The sequence below is a fragment of the Amblyomma maculatum genome, chromosome 2, assembly GCF_055883805.1.
Source record: "Amblyomma maculatum isolate TAMU_Amacu chromosome 2, ASM5588380v1, whole genome shotgun sequence".
NCBI classification, from domain to species: domain Eukaryota; kingdom Metazoa; phylum Arthropoda; class Arachnida; order Ixodida; family Ixodidae; genus Amblyomma; species Amblyomma maculatum.
This window is the reverse complement of record NC_139345.1, coordinates 1,149,339-1,174,277: the sequence shown is the minus strand read 5'-3', so window position 1 is coordinate 1,174,277 and position 24,939 is coordinate 1,149,339. Positions and strand designations below refer to the sequence as shown.

Genomic DNA, 24,939 nt, shown 5'->3' with positions numbered 1-24,939 from the left:
TATGTATGTATGCATGCATGCATGCATGCATGTATGTATGTATGTATGTATGTATGTATGTATGTATGTATGTATGTATGTATGTATGTATGTATGTATGTATGTATGTATGTATGTATGTATGTATGTATGTATGTATGTATGTATGTATGTATGTATGTATGTATGTATGTATGTATGTATGTATGTATGTATGTATGTATGTATGTATGTATGTATGTATGTATAACTTTATTAAGGAGCCGGCAAACGACGGGTTAAAGCGTCGTGACGCTGGCCAAGCGTCGACCCGGGGTTATGCCCTACTCTGCACTACCTCATTTGGCCCGTTTGTGGTGGGTTGTGAGGCTTGTGCTTTTCGAGCGCACCCCGGGCCTGTCGGATTGCCCATAATTCAGTGTCCTTGTCTGTACTTTGCACAGCACTGAAGTTCCGGCGGGTATGTCCTGGATGCAGCTTCGGTCGGGAACTTGGCACAGTCTCACATGATGTGCCATTGGTCCGCCGGACCCACTTGACATACACTGCACATATCACTCGTGTAGATGTCTGGGTGGAGGACGCGTAGCACTGACGGGGCTAGGAGTGACCCGGTTTGCATTTGCCTTAGGATGACCGCCTCCTCCCGACTAAGTGCCGGGTGAGGTGGCGGCATTGTCCGTCGAGCTAGGCGGTAACATTTAGTCACTTCCTCGTAACTGGTCATTCGGTCTTTTGTTTCGAACCACCACTCGGAACGGTCCCTCTCGTAGGCGCGAAAGATAAGCGCTCGCGCCGCCGAATGGGCCGTCTCGTTGTGATTCGGTGAGGATGCACAATCTCCCGCGTGCGCCGGGAACCACTTGATGCGGATAGTGTTGCCGCGGTCTTGGAGCTGGAGCTTACTGATGATGGCGGCCACCGGCTCGCACACGCGCCCCTTGGCAAAGTTGAGCACAGCGTTCCTCGAGTCGCTGAGCACGATGCGACACTCGGCCTCCGAGATCGCCAGAGCGATGGCAACCGGCTTGGCGTCTGTGGCGTCCGTGTACCGCACGCTCGCTGCCGTTGTCTTGATGCTGGTAGCCGCCGCAACGGTCACTGCCGCGAATCCTTCTCGCTTGTATGTCTACGAACCGGGCGTGCGGGTCCTGGGCGTGTTGCTTGACGAGAGCTCCCAGTCAGCAATCTCACGCGATTGTCGACTGGGTGCTCGGGGATTGTAACCCAGGGGCATCAGTATACTGCGGCCTGTCTTGATGGTAGAGAGGAGCTCCATTTGCGCAATGAGCTGCGCCTCGGCTATTTCTTCTAAGGCGTTATGGGCGCCGAGCTGCATGAGCCGAGCCGTACTCGTGTTCCCCATTGATCCCAGCGGCGTCTTGTAAACCCGTCTGATCAGCGTGTTTATCTTTGTCCTGTCAGTGACCTGCCAGTTGAGGTAGGCCGCCACGTAGGTGATGGGACTGATCACGAACGACTGGACGAGGCGCAGAAGGCTGTCTTCACGCATGCCTTCCTGTCCTGTCGATACTCGATGTATGAGCCGGATAGCGTCCATTGCCTTGGTGGTAATCTTGTCGATGGTCTCGTCGTTGCGGCCGTTCTTGGTTTGTCGCAGGCCCAGGACCCTGATCTTGGGAACTTCGGGGATGCGCTGCCTCGATGCAGTGACGATCTTTATGTGATCGCACTCCCGAGGAGGAGCGCGTTTCCGTATCGGTTGTAATGGTGTGAGGGCGAACAGCTCGGATTTGGCGGGCGAGCACACTAGGCCTGTACCGTCAAGGTGTTGCTCGATGGCAGTAACAGCCTTTAGGAGCTGCTGCTCAATGCTGGCGTCGGTGCCGCCTGCCACCCACAGGATAATTTCGTCAGCATAGGTCGTATGCCGGACGCCGGTCCCTTCTACTGCGCTCGCTACCCCGATCATGACAAGTTTGAAAAGCAACGGCGAGATGACTGAACCTTCCGGGGTACCCGTGCTGCCGAGCTTGTGTTCGGGGAACTTAAGGTCTCCAGCGTGCAGTTCCACCGTGCGGTTGGTCAAGAAGTCTTGGATGTAATTGTAGCTCGCTACCCCCATGTTGAGTCTCGATACTTGTTCTAATATGGCTGAGTGTTTGACTTGGTCGAATGCGCTTTGTAGATCAAGTCCCAGAACTACTTTGCTGTCTTGTGTCTTGTCGATTATTTCTTGTTTGAGTTGTAACATGGCGTCTTGTGTGCTGAGTCTGCACCTGAAGCCGATCATCGTATCCGGATATAGGTCTTCCTTTTCCAGGTACTCCTGCCACCGGTTGGCAACCACGTGCTACAGCACATTGCCCACGCAGGACGTGAGCGAGGTGGGACGCAAGTTGCCGATGTCCGATGGCTTGCCCGGTTTCGGGATTAGGATTGTTCTTGCCGTTTTCCACTGTCGGGGGAGCTTGCCCGAACGCCAGCATTCGTTGCAGTAGCGGGTTAGGGTCTCGATCAATGCATAGTCGAGGTTGCGTAGCATCTTGTTGGTAATAAGATCGGAGCTGGCTGCTGAGCGGGGGCTGAGCTCGAGCAGCGTTACCCGTACCTCTGACAAGGTAATGTCTCGGTCGAGCCACGCGTTGGGCAGCCCCACGTATGGCGGGTGGGTTTCCGTTGGCGTGTGTGGCAGATACTTGGCTCCCAGGCTCTTGATAACAACGTCTTTTCCTTGTTGTGTGGTGGTGTATATGAGACAGGCCAGGCGATCGCGCTGGTGTGACTTGGTCTTGGTTTCGTTTAGGCGGCGCCGAAATAGATTCCATGTGCAACCATGATGTAGTTGCCCGTCAGCTCGGTTGCAGACTTCGTTCCACTGCTTGTGGGCGATTCCTCTGCCCGAGGGATGCGCACGACAAATACACAGTTGGCCATGTAACAAACATCTTTAATCTCACAGGGGTCGTCGAAGGCGGTGCTAGGTCGTCGTCCGGGGGGCTGCAGCCTGCGCGTCATCTTCCGTGGAGAGGCGCCAGGTGCGAAGCAGGAGCGAAGCAAGAACGAAGAGCAGGAGCGAAGAGAGGGCGAGACGGCGGCGCGTGCCTTCTTTTATAGCCCCCTCGCGCGGGACCGGTTATCCCCGAACGAGCGGGGAGAGGGAAACAGACAGCGCGCAGGGAGCATTGGGAAGTGGCGCGGCCTTCGAAAGCGTGGCGTGCCACGGGCCCTACATCTTCCCCCCCCCCTAAGCGTCCGACCCGGGCTCCGCCAACAGCCGAGCCATGTCCATGTCCGAGCCCGGGTCGGCGTACAATATGAAGGCTTGTCGCCTGGCTTTGGCGGGATGCCATCTCAGCTGGTCCGTGGGACGGGAGAAGCAGCAGGCATGGCGGGACTGTTCCGGCTGGTCCCTCTCCGGCAGCGGGCACATCTTCAGGTCACAGCGCAGCTGGGCTCGGCCACGGATACGCCTGGCAGCGGCCCTGAGCTGCTGATCTACATCGTTGACCCCTTTCCACGTGGCGCCGTGCTGGGTTCAATTCCAGCAAAGCCCATCGTTCACCTGCCGCGCGGTCGGGGAATGCCGCGTTCCACGAAGTGGTTGGGGACGTCTTTCCCCTCTCTCCGCGCCTATGCGGACGTCGCTGGCGAGCCCAGCTCGACGCCGCTGCTCGAATACGTACGGGTCAAGAGCGCGAGGAATCGCGGAGCCTTCCGCTGGCCTTTCCTGCCCTACCGTCATTACGTCTGCGCCCCAGGCGCGCGGCGCGGAGTCTTGGCCTCCGGCCCAGGCGCATCGCGGCTCTAGCGATTCGGCTGGCCTGGGGGGTGGCTGGTAGCGCAATTCAGCGAGTAAATCCGCCTGTACTACCTTCGCTTCCTGTGCTAGGGCCTCGAGGTTTGCAAAACCACGTCCCCGGCAAATACGGCTTGAAGCGCGGATGGCACTGCCTGATCACGCGCGCGACCTGTTCAAGATCGGTTGCCGTGGGATCTGCCCTTTCGTAGAGCTCCTGTATTGCGCGTACATACTCGAGGAGGCTCTCCTCTGGGTGCTGTGTGCGCAACGCTAGCTCCTCAAGCATCCGGCGCTCGTAATCGAGCGGCAAGAACTCGGCGCGGAAGCGATCTGTGAAGTCTGCCATCGACTGGAAGGCCGGCTGGCAGCGTCTCCATCACGCCGCGCTCTCAACAAGTGCCACGGGGATTACCTGCGCTAGCACCACGTCATCTGGGGAACCCAGTGCAGTCTGATAATCCTCGAGTTCTTGCAAGAACTCGTGGACTGACTTCACGTCCGTGTAGCCGGAAAAGGAGGAAACCTTTACATTTATCCGCGGACACGAGACTGTCGCCGCAGCTGTGGCTTGGTTGGCGCTAGCCAACGAACCGAGCTGACGGGTGAACACCGACATTTCGTTCATCTGCCTCATCAGGGCGGCCGCATCGGTAACCTGCGCAGACTCTACCGCGTCCTTCACTTCACTTCCGGACGCACTGGCGTCCGAAGCGGCGGCCCTATCTAGCACGTTTTTTCTAGGAGGCATTGCACTCAACAACTAAGGCCGGCCGAGAGCCGCAGAACTGCTGCACGCGCACGACTACCACCTAGCCCGCGTCAGGAGGCTATTCAAAAAGGCTAAACACTTCATCAAACTAACATATGCGCAAAAAAATTAAAACACGAACCGCCCGACACTAAAAACACACACATAACCCAAAACAAAATTAAAACACTGTACAAGCACCACTGTACTACACTCCGCCTCATATGCACACACGCTAGCCCTAAACTCAAACTGGCGTCGCGCCTAACATACAAAGAACCGGCCCGTCGTGTTGCCGTGCGCCGCCACGTTGGCAGAGAAATCGTCCACATGGGTGCTAATTCAGCCCCCCTCTGCCCGAGGGATGCGCACGACAAATACACAGTGGGCCGTGTAACAAACATCTTTAATCTCACAGGGGTCGTCAAAGGCGGTGCTAGGTCGTCGTCCGAGGGGCTGCAGCCTGCGGGTCGTCTTCCGTGGAGAAGCGCCAGGCGCGAAGCAGGAACGAAGAGCAGGAGCGAAGAGAGGTCGAGACGGCGGCGCGTGCCTTCTTTTATAGCCCCCTCGCGCGGGACCGGTTATCCCCAAACGATCGGGGAGAGGGAAACAGACAGCGCGCAGGGAGCATTGGGAAGTGGCGCGGCCTTCGAAAGCGCGACGCGCCACGGGCCCTACATGCTGACGGCACAAGACCTTGCAGTGATGTTGAATGGCCCTGTTTAAGTCGGCCACATTCTTTCTCAATTTGCGATTCAACCGTTGCCGCTTCCAGCGCGCCTGCAAGCACCGTATTTCATTCGCTCAAGGAAAGACGGTAGAGTGTGCGGTAGCTTTCCATGCCGTCAACGCGCATCCGTCTTCCTTTTCGGTCGCGCCACCTACACTTACGGTCATGGAAAATGATGATAGTCCCCTGTTACCATCGCAGATCAATTTTGATCTTTTTTATTTTGTCGGGGTTTTCTATCCCCTTCACATCACTTAATATTGCCTCCATATCAGTGAATAGCCCACGCAAATATGTTTACCTTCTATCCGTCATGTAACACAGGGGTTACTTGAAACTGGGTGGCTAGAAAGTTCCATACTTGATTGTCAAAATAAATCTGGTTTACAATCCACAACGACGGAGCTTTTTCCCTTTTGCTTATTTAACGTATGAGGATCACAGAAATATAGTATATATTGCTTAAGCGACCAGTCAGTAATACTACAGCGTGTTAAAGAAATAAATACGATCACTCTTAATGACGCTACGTAGTAGCTGTTAACCATAAATAATACGTAGAATAACGCAAACACCCAAGCCACATGTACGCACTACTAATGCGCGTGCTCCCTGACACATTTAAATCGTCTGAGAGTAGATGTTCTGGCCTTTTGGGAGACACCGTCGCCTTACATGAGCAGCTCGCAGTAATTCAGCTGCTATATGCATAAATCGCAAGAGGCGTGGTCGTGTTTTGATCAGCTTTCACCGGTAGCGAGCGAGGGAATGGTTTGGAGTCAATGACTCACAAAGAAAACAAACTTTATGCTGCCAAGGAAAGTTGCAGAGAAATTGCACAATGCTCACACGAATACATCTACAGTTCTCTTAAGAACAATGCAACGAATGCAAATCATGTAGTGAACAAAGGCTGTAACACAATGACAGATGTTCTATGAATATTATGATAAAGTAAGCGAAAGGCTTACAGAAGAAACAGCAGATCTTTCAATGGACGCTGCGACAGTCCGGCAACTAAACGACGTGGTGCCGCGTCCAAAAAACTGGCACCCGCCTCCTGGCTTAACCATGGCTGTTTGGTCAGCGGGGTTTCCCCGGATAGCCCGTGGAACATTTTTTTTTAAAAGAACATCCTCGGCACTGTTTCAGCGCCGATGCCACGCGCGTCGGATATGTTCTCTTCGTGCCAAGGCTGCAGGCGCGCATATAAGCGTAACATGAACAGCAGTTACTAACCCCATCTAGACCTCCCGCCAAGACTCACGTCGAGATTAGTTAAGCGCTCTGAGTTTTGTCTTCTCGGCAAGTTAACGCAATCTCCGCTCACGGTAGAAGGGAAAGTTTTCGCAAACTTTGAAACTACCCCGCTTCCGCAGCCTAAATGATTTTCACACCGCTCAGGCTCCCCAAATGTGAGTCGATTTTGGTGATACCTATCAACTCAAGAAGCGCCTTTACGGCACTGATATTTCGAAGAAAAAAAAATACATCTGCGCTTGCTCAGTCATTAAGGGTTTTGTTTCATGAAAGTTACTTCATCCAGAAACGCAAATGGTAAAGGTCTTCATCGATGCATTGTAACTCAAAACAAGAAACCCTAACATGAGAGTGTGGCGCAAAAAGACGAAATACACAGAAAGGGTGCTAACTTCCTACTAACTTCCGACTGAAAGAACCTGAGGCGACCAAGGCGAAACGTGACACGTAAATACTATCAGGGGCTCGCGTGTAGAAAACCGGTGAAAACGAACATACTTTAAGGAACGTTAATTACTGAGTGGTTTTGCTAAGTGGGTATGCTCAGAAATGTTGCCTTTTGCTGGTATTGACAACCACTGTCTCACAGTGTGCGGGTGAAGTTGCTTCAATAGCATTGAATATTTAAGTTTGCATTTATCGCAATCCATTAGCACGAAATGCTTCGTTCTCTTAAGCTCCATTGGAATTTATCAAGAAAGCAACCCTCAAAAAGGGGAAAAAAAAGGCGCCCACCTAGGGAGAACGAAACGCATCGGGCTCCCATTGGCGGCGCTACGCCCAATCGAACGTCCTTCCCTTTACGCTCCTTCTCTCATCCAGCGATGCGCGCCGCAACGACCGCGGCGAGCCCGGTCGGCGCTCACTTGCCGCTGAGAGCTCGGGCCAGAGAGGACGTGCATTGTTCGTCGAGCTGCTCACGAAGTGGGTGCTCTTCTGAGGAACTTTCGGGACGCTCGGCAGAGGACGGTGGCCACTTTGCGGAAGCTGTGCGCTGTGAAATGTGACGCTCCGTCGTTCGGTGATGTTAGTGTAGCCTGCTGATTGGAGAAAGCGTCGGGCCGAACAGTGACTTTATGCTCAGAAGAGGTGCTCTTGTTTCCGATGTGGCTTTCGACGTGCTCATGGGCTTAACGTGCACGCAAAGACAATGCTCCAGCAATACCACGCGCCGCGCCTATTTGTGAAGTAAAGCGATGCTGGCACATAGCGCCCAGTATGTAGCGAGAAGTGCTTGAATCTGTTCCCAGGAAAAAAAAAAAAAGAACATCGGACATCTTATAACGTTTTTCTACAGTCCAAGGACGAATTTTAATGCGACAGTGCTTCGTAGAGTATCTTGTTTAGGTCCGAGCGCCTTCGGGAAGTAAGTACTGTCTTCAGCTAGCTTTCGAAAGAAACGGCGCAAAGAGCCCGTAAAGCGTTTTCTCTCTTCTCTTCTAGAAGCTTTCAGTAATGGGCTAACTTCGAACTCACTTGTGGCGATGAACGTTTTTCAGGTGCAAACCATAAATAATGACGACTTTAGCTGTTTCTTCAGAACTTACGAGCTCGTTAACTGAAGTGTCAACTGCGCGGCCAGGGTGACTCTTCTCGTGGGTGCCCTTAGGAATCTGAGATTCACTGCTCCGAATGCAGCTTAGTTTCAACACGTCCAACGATACCAGCCACGATGATGGTGTTAAACCGGCCTGCTGAACTCGAGTCATTCGCGTCAACGCTTTCGATGGCACTAAACGACACCTCAGTGACAGCGGTGGTGGACTCCAGCACCCCACCTCCTTCTCTCCCGGAAGAGCTGACATTCACGCGCAAGTCGCTGGTACAAGTGATTGTGTACGTACTGTTGTTCGTAGCTGCAGCTGCCGGCAACGTGCCCGTCTTCCTCAGCCTTCTGGGCAAGCGTGCGCGCAAGTCTCGCATCAAGCTGATGATGATGCACCTGGCTGTGGCGGACCTGATTGTTACGTTCGTCATGATACCGCTCGAGGTGGCATGGCGCCTGACGGTGTGTTGGGTCGCGGGCAACGTCATGTGCAAGATAATGCAGGTGAGTACCCACAAAAATCAAGCTCGAACGATGTTCTTCAGAAGTGAGTAGAATTTGGCGTGTTGGTTATACATCGTAACTCATAAAGCATATAGCGCAGGCAGTCGAGGCATAAAGCAGACGAGATCGCTTGTCCTGTCTCGTCGTCATCCCCATCATTTTTCCTTCGCTATGCTTTTTGAGTCGAACTATGTGACTTCCCTGACAAGACTTCTATTGAACCAGTCAGTGCAGTTGGTCACTGAAAGGTGCTAGCCATCTGCCCATAAAGAAATGCTGTATACAGGTCTTTCAATATTTTGTAGAAAAAATAATTATTCCCACCAAACATAGAAATGCACCTTTGTGGGCAGCTGCTCTACCAGCTCTGCTAGGCAGCTGCTCAGGACCCTATCTGATTGATAGAGCCTCTTCCTGGATTGAAAGGTACTGCTGGACAGCGCTGTGAATTGAACATGCCAATCCTGGCGGAATTTATCCGATTTATTTTTCAAAACCGTCATGGAGCGTAGACTTTGCGGCATCCGCGGCTGATTGCGACACAAATGTGCGTGACGTGTCACTGAAAAAGCAGTGGTGGCAGCAGAGCTGCAAACGCGCGTGACAGAGCAGGCATGCAGGTTCCTGGTGTTATCACATTGTGGGAGACCATGGCGCACTTTAAGCAATGGGGCGGAAGCATAACACTTTCGCGACTGAGTTGGCAGGGGCTGTATCAGTAATGTATAGCCAGTGTTCGGGACCCACAAATCATATAACTCTGTATCTAGGTCGGCCGCGGATGCCGCAGCTTTCACGCTGTTTTGGTACTCGCCGGCCAATCTTGAACGCGGTCCATGCATGCCATGAGGCGTCGCAGGCGCAATTAGGAACACCAACAACCGACGCTGCCAGCCGTCGGACCACACTAGATGGCTCTACTCTTTCAGTCTGTCTTTGTTCCTGACGGCGATCCTTTCCTCTCTTCACTGTTTATCAGGCATGAAATGTATTTACCACCCGATGATGGTGTCCAGCCATAGGAGAACACGACCATGGGTCACCCCACTGTGCCGGGGCCGGAATGCCGTCAATTACTTTCGTTCACTCCACGTTAGTTTTGTGGCGCGAAATTGAAAAGGCGCCAAACTATTTCGCTTCTTGGTGGGAAGATCAAAGGCTCCATCAGGAGGGTGGCGGCATACTTTATTTCTGCTAAAGGGAACATATTAGTTTGGGCGAGTCCACGGTGACTCCTGTGAGGGGTGGCCTCTTGAGCTCGCGGTTGTGGTTGTGGTTTGTGGGGTTTAACGTCCCAAAGCAACTCAGGCTATGAGAGACGCCGTAGTGGAGGACTCCGGAAATTTCGACCACCTGGGGTTCTTTAACGTGCACTGACATCGCACAGCACACGGGCGCCTTGCTTTCCGCCTCCATCGAAAAGCTGCCGCCGAGGCCGGGATTCGATCCCGCGTCCTTGGGAACAATAGTCGAGCGCCGTAACCCCTGCGCCACCCCGCTCGCATTCCGAGGGCTAGTTGCGTTGTGTTACTTGAAGTGGGAAACATCTTGTCCCTTTCCTTTGCCGAGGGAGTTGGGAAGAATGTCTTTGGAGGGGGTTTCCAGCGCATTCTTATAGCATGGTCTTGGGCGGCGCGCGTTCCGTCACCGTGTTGCCGACTGGCAGGGTCGTATACACCACTTGTAATTAGACATAATCGGTAAGGGTTAAGAATGGCCTTTGCTTGTCTGAGTGTCATCGTTTCCGCCTTGTCCAGGTCGGTCTGAGGAGCAGAATACGCACATCGTCCGTTCCAAAGAGACCTCCCCTTCTCCGGTGCGGTGAACCTCATGATGGACTGTAATATAAGTGCGCAACAAAAACGTGACAAAGAAGAGAAGTGGACAACGACGGCGCAGAGACGGTGCGCCGTCATTGTCCACTTCTCTTCTTTGTCACGTTTTTGCTGTGCACTTATATTAAAGTCCATCATGGTTCACTAATTCGCCCAATCAGCCGTTCTTCTACAGTTAGAAGATCAACCGTCTCGTTTCTGGAGTTACCCGCCGGAGCTGCGACCCATAGGAGATTGATGCTGTGGTTGAGAGATAGGTTACGCATAATTATCATTGGGAGCACACTTACCAAGCTTCTGGCGAAATTTTAAACGGCGCTCTCAGATTCGCTGAGAACAGTTTTGGTGCGGCGATCCGCGATGGCCACTCCGATAGCTACTCATTTTGCCTAGCGTTAGAATTGACAAAAAGCTGATGGCGTTAATAAAGGCTGACTTTGGTGTAATCATACATGACACGTATGCTCCGCGTCTGATGTGTGAGCTGCATTCACGTACACTGCTCGTGGTTCACTCTAGTACCGTCTCTCAAGGGCCTGCCAGTGTCTTCCTGCGGGTGTCGTGTCTGCGTAGAAGCATGTTTTTGGCTACTGGCTTAGCAACTGCTCCTGGTAATGTCTACTGGTAATGCCTACTAATAAATGCGATGTTGTACACACCTCCTCAGCGTGCTGTATGCGGAGCTTGTTATAAATTGCGTGTCCGCAACGGTATGCAACGAGCGGGTCACCTTTGAAGTTTATGGACTTCAGTTATAGTTCAGTGAGCGTGTTGAAAACTCCCAACGGCAGCAGTCGACCTAAGTTCGCGTATACTGGCAGACAAAGGGCCGCCCCGTCACGTCAGATCCCGTAAGACCGGCACTTCGACGCTCGGACCGTAACATATATTCTTTGTGGAGGTTATTTCCTGCCCCTCTCCCATGCTGAAAAATGGGAATGACCCTATAGGAATTTCTGAGAACTGCAGCGTCGCATGGAGGACTATGACAGTTCTGGTCACCAGTCGCTTGTGCAGGTATCTTTAACTCTTGACTGTACTATGCGATTTCATTTATCATGAAGGTGTGTAGATCCTGCCCAGGTCGACTTCTGTCATTTCCTTGCATTGGCGGCAATGCGACTCACTAGTCCACTTATGTGGCGCGGCGCCTAGCCGGTGTTTTGCTTCCGTGTTCTGTGCAGTCTTTTGAACCAACCTGCCGAGGACCCTGATCGTGGCTACCGGGAGTATTGGATTTTTGTTAGTGTGCTATTGTACGGGTTCCCAAGGGTCGAGTTTTGCCTTTGAGGCTTGTTCGTAGCTAACAGTTCCTATTTAGCCGGCGAACAAGCAAGGCCGTTCTCCTGCGCGAAATAATGTAACATGTCTGTAGCCCGTTGTAATCACTCTGCAATCTGTCCGTGGGATCTAGAGAATAGGGTGATATCTTTATTTCTTTATTTGCAATACTGCTAGCCCCAAGGTAAGAGTCGTGGCAGGGTGGGAATGACAACAGTGAACATCAAAATATCAAAAACAATAATAGAATAATGTCCAAAACGATGACATACATGAAACCGCAGACACATGAACGGAATTACAAAACAAAAAAGTGACTGTGAATGACAATGGCTAAATTTCACGCACTACGTTCAATGAACGCCTGAAACTGCTGGATGTCTTCCACCTCAAACCACGCACCATCGAGGCCGTTCCACTCCACAACCGTACGAGGGGAGAATGAATACTTAAAGACATTATTTTTCGTTTGAAAAGGAAGCAAAGCAAAATGATTTCTGCGCCTCGTAGCATAACCAGAAGAAAGTGCGACAAATTCATGAGTTTTGCGACTTAATTTTCCTTTCACAACTTTAAACGACGTATATTGGCCTCGAGATCAAGCAGAGTCGCCACCTTGCGGCTCAGCGGCGAAACCAACTCAGTGTGGATGCGTTTTCGCGTCGCGTGCCAGCCCGCAGTGATTTACGCCCGCGCATGCGGCGTGTACAGGAGTGTTTTGTTTGTTTTGTGGTTCCTGTGCGCTTTCGCTTACCTATATGCCTCTTGCAAAATAAATATGATCAGTCTATAACCCCACGCTTCATTAAAAAAAATATTCTTGTTCGTATCGAGCATGTCATGCTTGGATAAGGACATCATCCATCGCGGTCTTCGGCGCTTGAGATCCTTTGACATGCAATGTCTCAAACGAAATGGTATTGTCGTTACCGCCGTGTCAAAGCAAATCAGGTCGTTGCCGTCAATAAAAGTTAATGCAAACGCTAAGAAATCGCATATTCCCGTTTCTGTTTGGAATACCGCAGCTACTAAAACATATGCAACCGCAGACTGCTTCATATAGCAGAATTCAGTTTGAATAGACCACTCAATGCCTGCTATGCCGTCTGTATGCACGACAGAATTGTGTGAGTACTTTTTTTTTTTTTTTGCTTTTAAACCTCTGTCGCGGTGTCTCAATGGTAAGGGCGCTCGACTGCTGATTTCGAGAACGGGGGATTCAATCACAACCGTTTCGAAAGGCGTTCCCCTGCTGTGAGATTTGACTGCACAATAAACAATCTCACGTGGTAAATGTGGTGTTAATAATGAAAAAAAAAAAACCGACACCAAAACCAGCCTCTGCAATCATCCGTCAAAGCTGGTGCCGCTTTCATGCGTTAAACCCGGGCCAATATACATTTCTTTTCTTCTTCTTTTTTTTTTTTTGTTGAAGGCTTTGTGCATCCGTAAAAGTATTAGTCAGCACATTTTGCTTTAGAGAAATGCTAGAATGTTTGATAAACATATTCCCTGCACCTAATTGTTACCATAAATATTACATAATACACCTAGATCAATGTACTTTACTGGTAGCCTATTGTAATCATTATAATCCCTTTTCGTCCAAGTGCTGTCTCCCGACAAAACTCGTCATTTCTGACAAGGGGAGTAAAACAGCTTCATGCGGGCTTAAATATCAGTGTTTAGTTCGGGAATAAATACATATTTATAGTCGCATGATAAGATGACCTCCATTTCTTTCGGAATAGTTTTATATCCGGAATCTGTTTTGGAAGCAACCCTAATATTTCACTTCGCATAAGATTTAGTCACTGCTAAATTATTAGTGATAAAGAAATTTTCAGCCTGTAAAATAGCTTCCCAGAACATGACAGTGCCCATGCGTAGTTTATAACGATGTCTTCGCAGCGAGTAATTCGTAGCTTGCACTTTAACGTTACTGAAAATTAATCGCTGATTATTGTAAATTCTGTCAAGTGTGTAAAAGTTCTCTCACACGGTGAAATTTATTCGCATTGCAAAACAAAATAATTACACTACTAATTTACCGTTATATATTAACATCACACACATCAGAAATCCCTTATACTTTCCTCGGTTTCAGGAAATCATTTACAGTTAGTGGCGCATGCATTAATACACTATCACATTCTATGACAGCGGCCGCAAAAAAGCATCTCGGCAAATTCAATCCACTCAGCACTGTACACGTGGACAATCAGCTTTCCAGTGCGGCGAGGTTTCCTTTATAGTGTCGGCGTGATCTCATTTTGGGGAATACTTGTGCGTGGTTGTCTGGGCCAGAGTTGATGTGCACTCAATCTAAAGCAACTCGCCATGCAGTGCGCTGCCAATGCTACATTTAACCTGCTTAATCCTCGAGTCAAGTTCGATATGATGAACCAGGCTTTCTCGATTCAATCTAAATTACTGCAGGTCACAGCACGAACCTTGTATCTGCGTGGGCCTGACACTAATTTCGCCGGAGTCACTCGCATGAGACACGCGCAAACTGTTTAAAAGTCGATAAGAAAAACAAAGCTGTCATTAGGCAGGCCCAAGCATTAGGCGCGTGAGCGCGGTACAGCGCATGAAACGTGCAAATTAAGTAAATATAGAAGACTGGTGGTTGCGTGCTTTTTTTTTTTTTTTTTAAATCCGCCCTTCTTCTGCTGCTTTGGCGAAATCCTTGGATTTTTTCTGCAATATTGCAGAAATACTGCAGAAGACACGTTTTCATCGCCAACAAACCCGCCGTAAACTCGGAAGCAGACCTACGCAGCGTGCGTTTCTGCGATCGCCGCCGGCCGCCGATCCACACTCCCGGAGTGACGGTGTCGCCACCTCTAGGTCGATCTCGCGGCGAATAGAATAATGTATTCGTGGGATAACACCCAACAGACGCGGGAAGTTTGTGATAGTAATCTTGAAGAGGAAAGGTGAAAGAACGGTCTTGCTGGTTTTCTCTGGTCCTTAGTGTAAGTGTCTGAAAGGAATCGTAGCAGTGCGCTAGTTCAGAAAGATTGCGATGCATTCGTATGTTCGTTTGCGTACCTTCATAAGTGAAAGATGAACGAGGATGGAAGCTTGTGACGCATTGTCGAAGGTCTTACGTCTGGTGTCAGGACAGTGCGTGTGGTTCTCATGCGATTTGGATCTATAATGTCGTGTTGTATCTGCCACATGATATCCTAAGTTTAGCGACCTCCTCGAAACTCAATCTATATCTAGAGTTGACGCAGCTTGTCGACTTTGTTCCTTAGCGGCGGAGCTAACGCTTTCAGCCTGGAACAAAGGAGAATTTTCCAATCGACGCCTCAGGGAACTAGACCCTGGGCTGCGCCTTCGTGTTCCCCCTAACAAAGGGCGGCGCGAAACAACACTGATGTGCCGTATGTGGCTCGGTGTTGCATTCACCAAAAAATACGGTTATGTGATGAGAATGGCGGATAGCCCTAACTGCGAAAGATGCGGCTGCGAAGAGACCACACAGCATCTCCTTTGCGAGTGCCCTGCTTTTTCAAGCGAAAGACATGCGCTGCGTTCGGCTCTGGACCATCTTGACAGCCGTCCTTTCACAGAGGAGAAAATCCTCGGCCCATGGCCACAGAAGGCGTCTAACGGCAAAGCCTTCAAAGCACTTATGTGTTTTATGAGAGACACAAACTTATTGAGAAACTGTGACTGTGCTCCTCGCCGCCTTACCTTTCCTATCATTCTCTTCTATCTTTCTCCTTTAAACTCCTCATTCCCCTTCCCCAGTGCAGGGTAGCAAACCGGAAGCTTTCCTGGTTAACCTCTCTGCCTTCTCTCTCTTTCTCTCTCTCTCTCTCTCGAAACTCAATCGTGCACAGGGGAAACACTTCTGTGTGGATGTGGTGCCTGTTTAACACAACTCGTTTCATTTCCTTCCCGAGGCATCAAGTTAGGGAAATTGGGCGGAGGTTCTCCATTCGTCGGGGATGCTTTCGTCTGTATAGTGTGTGTTAGAGTTGCGTAAAAACCTCTCCAGACTTTTCCTCTAATTTTTGCATTATCTTTTTCGTTATACAATCTTCCCCGGCTGCAGAGGGAAAAGTTAATTTAGTTAAGAGCAGCTGTGTTCACCGATACGGTAAAAACCTCATTAATGTGGGGGATTATCCGACTCTGAATACCCAAGAATGGCTTCCTCAGAAGGAGGTGCCATGTATTGTAGTGCTTATGTTTTCTTTAACCTCAAAGCCTTTACTGTGTCCGTATTGTGAGCAGTTGTGTGACTGAACCTCTCACTAGCCCTTGTCGATGAGAATAAAAAATGGTGTGTAATGTGAGCCACGTCAAGAGAGAGCGAAAGAAAATAGGAAGCAAATAAAGAATAAATCGATTCCACAAAAATGAATAAGAGAAAGAGAAGAAAAGAAAAAACGTCACTGCTTTCGCTGAATATTTTCACTGAGCCGCAGGCCCGTTTAGCCCGACTTTATTATTTCTCCTTGTAGCGAAAAAGAGATTGATATTTTGTCTTACTCAAGCAACGCAGATTTACAAATGCCTAATTATCTTTGCGGTTTTTGTCAGCTTCGGAGCCAGCAAACCGAAGCAAGCGTTGTATCAGACGCTGGAGTTGAGTGCTTAGAACGTGAGATGTCTTCTTTAACCACTTTGCGTTGGCAACAACAACAAAAAAGGAAGTGTGAAAGAAAGCACTTCACGCAAAAATAGAGTGTGGAAAATGCAAGGGTTATATTTAAAATTGCCCTGATTAAAATTACACATTGTTCATGCACTTTCGCACAGTTCTTCTATTCCAAACATCTGTTCTTCTTGATGACGTTCCACGCACAGCGGGTGGCTGCTCCTGGCCCTACGGGGCTGGTACGGTGGGTCAACGCCGCTTGCGGCGGTGGCTAGCCAGCCACTGAATTTTTATCTGTTGTAGGCCGTCACGGGAATAGTAGGCCGTGGCGCAGTGGTTACGGCGCTCGACTACTATTCCCAAGGGCGCGGGATCGAATCCCGGCCTCGGCGGCCGCTTTTCGATGGTGGCGAAAAGCAAGGCGCCCGTGTGCTGTGCGATGTCAGTGCATGTTAAAGAACCCCAGGTGGTTTAAATTTCCGGAGACCTCCACTACGGCGTCTCTGATAGCCTGAGTCGCTTTGGGACTTTAAACCCCACAAATCAACTAAACCACGCAATACGACGAACTCCTTCGCTCATGCAAACGCACGCATTAGCACCATGAACGTTGTAGTTGCCGCAGAATAATTTATTAAAAAATATAACCAACAAACAACATCGTAAACAACGAAACACAAAAAATTACGAACAAACACCCACTTGTTTGTTCGTAAGGTGGCGAGGTAAGGAGAAGTGGCGAGTCCTGAAACCACTCTCTCTTTTTTCACATTCTAGAAACATGGCTACTGAGAGCAGCATGCACTGGAATTGCCGAGGACTACTCTAAAATTTGGATTCCATACATGAAATTCTTGCTTAACACCGAACATACTTTGCCTGCAAAAAGCGCATTTAAACACACAAAAATGTCATCAACTAGTACTTTACATTAAAAAAAGATAGGCAAAACAGTACTTATCTTAGAGCGTTGCAATTGTAATCGGAAAATTAATTCCTTGTCGAAACATCCCGCTTGATACAGATTTAGGGGCAGTGGCAATGAGGGGTTTAATGCTCGGTAAAATAACAACAGTTTGTTCACTGTACATTTCATCAGAGTATAGCCTCTGTAGCAAAAAATTTGAAAGACTCATTGATCAACTCGCCGAGCCATTCCTCTTGTTTGGAGACTTCAATGGTCACCACCCATTATGAGGTTGTACGAGAACAGATTCTTGAGGTGTGCTAATTGAGAAATTCTTATTGTCCTCTGAATCATGTCTACTTAACTCAAAGGAGTCAACATACTACAACTTGGCACACAGCACATACACAGCCATAGATTTAGCTATCGGCTCTCCGATACTCTTAGCCGCTACGTAGTGAGTTGTTGTTTACAATTTATACGGAAGTGGCCATTTTCCAATCTCCATGAAGTATGCAAGGAAGAAAATTCCAAGCATCACTAATCCAAAAAAGTTTAAAAATATATGCCGCTCTATTGGGAGATGTTCAGGGAACACTCAATATTGCCCTGTTCATTGGTTGTTGGCTTAGGTTTCGATAAAATTCAGCTTTTGACCACGCTACACATTAAAAAGGCTGCTGAAAAATGCACCCCACCAACATCAACCAAACCATGTAACAAACGAAGATTTTGGTGGAATGCAGAATGTAAGACTGATAATGAAAGTCAAAGGGGGCGTGGTTGAACCTATGACGATACCCGACAGCCGAAAACCTAATAGCCTTTAAGCGCGCAGAGGCAAATGGCAGGCCTGTTCGACGCATCTCCAAGCGAGAAAACTGGGCATCGTTATTTCCGACTGTGAACTCTTATTCCGACGCACATAAAGTTTACAAGAGAATAAGAGTACGTTAAGGATATATCACTCTCCAAACACCCCTTGTCAGCCCCATTGGTGACTTTTTTTAAACAACAAGCAGATACACCAGGGCAACACTTTGAATACATATACAGCTGAGCTTAGCGCACTATACGGATTCATTTTTGCGGCACAAGGTAACTAAGTAGAGGAAGCCTATACACAATAAAAGACCATGCACAGAAGGGTACGATCGCCCACTTACTTTATAAGAGTTGAATATTGCATTCGGCACATGTATTAACTCGGTAGCTGGTTTTAACAGGATCAAATAGGCTTCATGTGGCCACGCTTGAAACCGCACCTGTCTGTTTAATACGGTATGGGCCACATGACGCTTTCCTAAAGAACAGAAGGAAGCGATCATTGTCCCAATATGAAAATCGGGCAAAGAAGCTACACTTGCAGCGAGCTATCGGCCGATCGCCTTACCCAGCTGCCTATACAAGCTTTTCTGAAAAAAAAAAATAAAAAAAAATCACCTTCTATATTTCCTTGAATACAATGGTCTTCTTGACCAAACCAAGCTGGTTTTAAGGCTGGGTCGTCAACAACTGATCAGCTCATTGCATTTAAGTCTATTACAAGGGACGCTTTTGTATACAATAAGCATTGTTAATCTGTCTTTTTCGATCTTGAAAAAACATATAATACCACTTGGCGCTACGGTATCATTCGCTATCTCTTCTCTTTCGGCTCCACAGGAAACATGTTGAATACGATATAAAGTTACGTGTCTGAACTGACTTTCAAAAGTTCGCATTGGCAATATGTATTCACAGCAGTACACACAGAAAAATGCTGTCCCTCAAGGTGGTGTTCTCAGCTCTATACTTTCTATAGTCGAAATGAACTCTCTAAAAAGCGTGCTTCCAAAAACCATTTCTTGTTCCGTATATGCTGGTGATGTCCAGATAAGCTTGAAATCTGGCAACTTGAACATCTGTGAATGACAGGTTCAGCTCGGTGTTAATAAACTGTATATCTGGGCTGCTGGCAATAGTTATAAACTTAACTCTAAAAAGAGTGTTTGAGTAATTTTGTGTAAGCTGCGCGGTATACCTGACCCCAACATTACACTGAATGGCCAGAGCCTTGCCGTTAAAAAAAAAGAAAAACATAAATTTCTTGGCGCAGTTAATTGCTGATAAAATCTTTCCTTCATTGCTCACACAAAGCAGTTTAGTCTAAAATGTCTCAAAGCATTGAATCTACTAAAAATCTTGTCTCATCAGTCATGGGGCATATACTGTGATTGCCTCCTGAGCCTTCTAAATAATGTCGTTCTTTCACGCATTGACTATGGCTCTGTGGTCTAAGGGTAAGCATCATCTTGTGCTCTAAAATTGCTCGACCGGTGCATCGCATCAACCTACGTCTCGCTGGTCGCTTTCCGAACTAGCCCGGTTAATAACATCTGTGTTGAGGCGGACCGGTGGTCACTGCCGTGAAGAAGAGAATTCACTGGAACAGCTATTGCTACGAAGGTATTATTTCAACCGGACCATTCATGTCGCCGGCTCCTGCTTGACACAACCAGTACAGAACTGCTTTCAAGAAAACCATCACTAAGGCCACCATACCCGATCAGAGTAGCTAAGGTATTGGATATTTGGACTTTCCGATTGACAGTCTTTATGCAATATCCATAAAAGACTTAATTCCTCCTTGAAAAATGCACGCTGTTAATTGTGACCTATTGTTCCTTGAAGTGGGGACACATGCGTCCCCTATTGCCATACAGTGCACTTCATGTCACTTCAGGCAAAGCACATATGCGATGAGTACTACACTGATGCTTCAAAGTACACTAAAGTCGCTTGTGCAGCTTATGGACTACAGTTTTCACGGTCAAGACATTGAACAAACACACAATATATTCACCGCTGAATGTCACGGTATCCTGTTAGCTGTGAGATACATTATAGAAAATAAAATAAATTAATCGATCATCTAACTCCCTCAGTGTTACAACCTCCTTGTCGTCTTAGAAATGGCATAATAAGAATCAAGTCCTGAATTCCCTCTTTAACAACCTTATGAATATTCATGAATTGAAACTTAAGTTTACACTGTGTTGGTGATTCATTGGTGGGCTTACGGTGATCCATTTTTTATTTGAATGTCAGAGACCTGAACGGCAAAGGAGACATCATTTTCCCGAATTACACAAGAATCAAATACCCACTCATCTGTCTAACTTTCTTAGTGATAATCCAATGTTTCCTTTAGAAAGAGTGTTTTAAATATTTATTAAAATTAGGCTTTTTGTGTGGAATCTTTTATCAACATGGGCTTCAGCCAGTTTCATTTTCTTAGATGGTTGAGCTTTCTTTTAAAGCAACATCAGGCGCCTTGCCGTCTTCTTGGGAAGAAGTGTTGCTGAGAGTGCTTAGCCTTTCAACATATACATGTCTCTTTAATTTTTTTTTGCGCAGACCGCTATACACCACGAATCAATTCTTTAGGCCCTATACACCCCTGTGTTTAGAAATTGTACACAGAGAATAAACTTTTAGGCCCTATGCACCATTGTGCTTTAGCACATCATTAGACTTCACACCTAGCACATTTTATTGACCTGAACTGACATTTTACCTTGTGTTTAGCGATCTTTAATCCGAGATGCCCTTACACTATAAAAAATCAGTCTATCATCATGGTTAGCAAGATTGATATCGCTGTGGTCGTCTTGTCCTAGCGGACACTCCCTAACTTAAAAACTTGAAGAAAAGGACACAGCGACAGCCACAGGGAAGCAGGAGAGGCTTGGCTCTGGAGAAAATTGTTTCTGTGACGGCAGTGAGAAGCTTTATTCGACGGGACCTCAAAATATTTCCTATAAAATACAGGAAAAACATGGCCCCAAGGCAGCAAAGACCCGAAACAGCCGCGAAAAGGAGAGAGCGCATTTTCACGCTGCACGGAGGCACACATTGCATAGTCCGGAATTGTACATTCTGCGCATTGACTCGTATTCTTCGTTGGCTATAAGCCTAAGCCTTAATTATTATTTTTATATGCTTTTGTTGTATGTTTAAAGACATAACAGAAAGAGCTAGAAATGTCATTTTTTGTTGTATGCAATTTACTGAGAGGTATTTCCAGCTGGTAACAACATTGAGTGCACTTATTTTAAGATTATGGTAAACATGGCAGCTCTATATGAAGGCTAAGCGTCTTAAAGATACAATAAAAGAAGCAACATACTGCTAGTGCAGGGCTCAAGATATGCTAATCTGAGCTGCGTTCAGAAGGCGCCGCAGCAAACTGCAGTGTCACATGATATCACGCCGTGTCACAACATGCACCTGTGAGCTGAAACCATGCTTCACGTGAAGACCCGAATGCTGCTGATGACGGACTGCTTTCTTAAGAACGGATTACTGGGAGTTAGCCTCGTAGTATCGTCCTACCAAGAGAACCGAAGGCACTGCAATTCCTTTCGTGAGATTGCTTTGATAATAGGCATTATACATCTTCGAAGGCCAGTTTTTTGCTTTAGCAGTAGATGCTATACGTTTCCCCATGATTTATTTATTTCCCCATATTTTTTCAGGTATTTTTGCTTTTTTTTGGAATTCTTTTGATTATGTTGCAAAACGTTCCACTTATCTTTCCTCTCAGTTACCCTTTATCAACACATGCAATGAAATGGGGTCAGTTGAATTTTTCTTAAGGCCGGTAGATGCTAATGCTGCTCATGTGCTAGTTTATAAACGACCATTCATCGCGGTGTTCCCGTAGTGTGCGTGCGGTGGTCATGACTAATGATGCACAGTGGGCAGTTTGTTTTATTAGATAACATTGAAGACCCCTGCTTTCCGTACCACATCAGGAGAGAGTTTGCATTGTGATGCAGATTTATAATATATTATACGCGTAATGAATTGCTAGCTTCTTTGGCATCGCCGGAAGGCAGATATGACAAAGTTCGTGACTCTGTGCGCAGCGTATTTAAGTCGGTTGCGCCGTGAAAGGAGAATAATGCGGACAAGATAACAACGCAGGGGCGCCTGTATTAGTGACTTGAAACGGATGAGCAGGGTGATGTAATGTTTGTACTAAGGAACAATGCATGGCGCAGAAGCAAGAGAAATGCAAAAATATTTGTGACACAGAGACACGTGGCATGGTGACAAATGCAAATACAAAAAGGATCGGATTGACTGTCTTAATGTTGAGTTGATTAAAACATTGGGAGCATTATCTGGCATCGTTAAAACGGCAGATATCAAAGGGGCTTAAAGGGAAAGAACCAACTAAGCGAAACGAATAAATTTTTCTTTGGGAACACTGCTGATATTTCCGCGTAAGAAGATGGCTGTGTCACTTAAATTATCGGAAACATGGTATTACCACGAGCAACAAGTATGAAGAAAGAAAGAAAAAAAAAAGACATCAGAAATACGTTTGCGATGTCTCCGCTGGTCCTTCGTACGTGTTATTCTCGCTAATGCCGCGTTTCCGAAACACCGAGAAGCCCAGCTTTCTGCGCCACTTATAAAACTGCAAATTAAAGTCCCAAATCCCTTTCACATTCAAGCAGCCGCGAAAAAGTAGTACAGTGACGTCATTCCTATCCAGAATTTGTCATCAAGCTTTCCAAACAACTGGAGAAGTATCACTTAGAAGCGAGAAACGTAGCCAGAAAGTGAAACTATCCTGTCGCTACAGCTTCTAGCTTTTTACATGACATTGTTACCTGCGTGGTTTGCCGGTGCTGGACCCTTCAGGCTTCCTCAAATAGAAGTGCTGGATGTTCCTTCCAGTGAATTTCTGGCTGGATGTGTGCTGGCAACAGGGCCGCTGTAGCCAAGCACGGTAGGAGGAAATTCCTCACTTCCTTGGTCACGTCAAACCTTAGTTTTTAGCTTCCATTCAAATTTAATTTTAAGCCCGCATCACAACACCACATTAATGCCATAATTGTATGCCATTCACGAATTCCCGCCTTTTACACTGGCTCTTAAGTGTCGTTTTTGAAGCATGGCTAGTTATTAATTCCATTCGCGTTCATCTAACACCACAGAGTCAAACAGCATCGTTTTGACGCTCTTTGGCCTCAGTCGCCTTTGCGCCAATAAACTCCCAACTAATAATAATAATAATAATAAATTTATGGGAGAGGTTGCATTGTGATTTTCATTTATAATATATTTAGGGCGTCAAGAACTGCCAACTTCTTTATCAATGCTATAAGGCAGATATGACGCTTGTGACTGTGCGGAGGCTGTTCGAGTCGGTTGCGCCTTCAAAAAAAAAAAAAAAAAAAAATAATGCGGTCAGGATAACATTGTAGGGGTGTCTGAATGGATGACTTGAAACAGATGAGCAGGGTGACGTAATGTTCATACTACGGAACAATGCATGGCGCAGAAGCAAGGGGGATGCAAATATATTCATGAAACAGACATGCGATACGGCGATGGCTACAAAAACAAGACAAAACAAAAAAAGATGAGATTGACTATCTCAATTTTGAATTGATTAAAACGTGGTTGACATCAAAGGGACCTGGAGGGAAATAACTAAACGAGATGGCCAGTTTTCTTTTTTTTTTTTTTTTGGGGGGGGGGACAGGTTTATCATTTTTTTTTTGCGTTAGAAAATGGCTGTTTTTTGAAAATTCGAAAAGATGACATTAGGCGAAACAAGGACAGCGTACGAAAAAAAAAAAAGCAGCAAAAATGCGTTTGTGATGTCTTCTGTCTTTTGTGGTGTCTTTTCTCGTCCTTCGTCCGTGCCGTTCTCGCTAATATCATGTTTTATAGATTACTTTACCAACAAACCCAGCTTTTTGCGTCACTCAATAATACCATCAATGGTATACTGAGTAATGTTATCGATTCATCGCCTATAAAAATATCGCTTTGAGTACCGATTGGATTAATATTAGTATTATCATTGATAGTGCAGTTTGCAATACTATCGACAGTCTATCGATTTTAGTATTCTTGATAGCATTTTTAAAGCGCGCAGCTCTGATGGCCTCGCTCGGTAATAGACCCGTGTCGCCTTCGGTGCCGTTGCCGGTGTAACCGATCGAAAGAGAGTCACGAGCCACGAGAGAGTCCCTAGCCAAAGATAATTTATAGAAAGAGGAGCCACGGGCGAGCAGCGAGGAGCCCGTGGCTCGTCTCTCTCTTCTTTTAAGACATTCTCTTTGTCTCGTGACTCATGAGAAAAATAAAGTGTGCTTTGTATATATATATGCCTACATTTTTCAAGTTATTTGTCCGAATACATGGCGAAAATGGCGTAATAACAGCGCTCAAATTTCGAATTAGGGCGCATTGTAATCGTCCTCAGAATTTTTTTAGACTTGATTGGTTAGAACAATATCGATTATCACTCTATGATATCATACATTTACACTCTAGAGAACGAGCACATAATGCAGAAGGTTAAAATGGACCGCTCTGGGTAACCTTTTTCTTCAATGTGAACAGGGAGGTACATTCTAGAGCATGTAATCTGACAATGCCCCTTTTCGCCTGTGGCAATGGCTAACATTCAAGACACGGAAGCTTGGGAGTCCCTCCGACAAAATGAAAACAATTACGAGGAACTTTAGCGACTTAAGTTGTGAAAGGCGAAAGCCCAAGAAGTCTCATCTTGTCTAGCGTTGCTGCCATCTGCAATCCCACACTTGAACGCGCGCCAAGGAACGCCACGCGACAGGAGCGATGGCGTACCATCCAAACGCACACTTGTCGGAGAAAGTGTGACAGATACTTCGCCTTTCCTGTCCTGTGAAAGAATTATTATTATTATTAGTATTATTATTATTAATTTTACTAT

The 24,939-nt window shown here is 47.2% G+C and overlaps 1 protein-coding gene and 1 pseudogene across 1 annotated transcript in view; one reads left to right on the top strand and one right to left on the bottom strand.

The window, feature by feature from the left end:
- Window positions 1-312: 312 nt before the first annotated feature.
- On the bottom strand, window positions 313-2,194 carry LOC146197804 (uncharacterized; annotated as a pseudogene).
- A 5,958-nt stretch (window positions 2,195-8,152) lies between these two features.
- LOC146197802 (adipokinetic hormone/corazonin-related peptide receptor variant I-like) overlaps window positions 8,153-24,939 on the top strand; it is a 59,307-nt gene continuing 42,520 nt past the window's right edge. Inside the window, exon 1 of the mRNA XM_084591813.1 lies at window positions 8,153-8,530. Within this exon, the coding sequence (XP_084447939.1) occupies window positions 8,153-8,530 (378 nt within the window). The remainder of the gene's footprint in view (window positions 8,531-24,939) is intronic.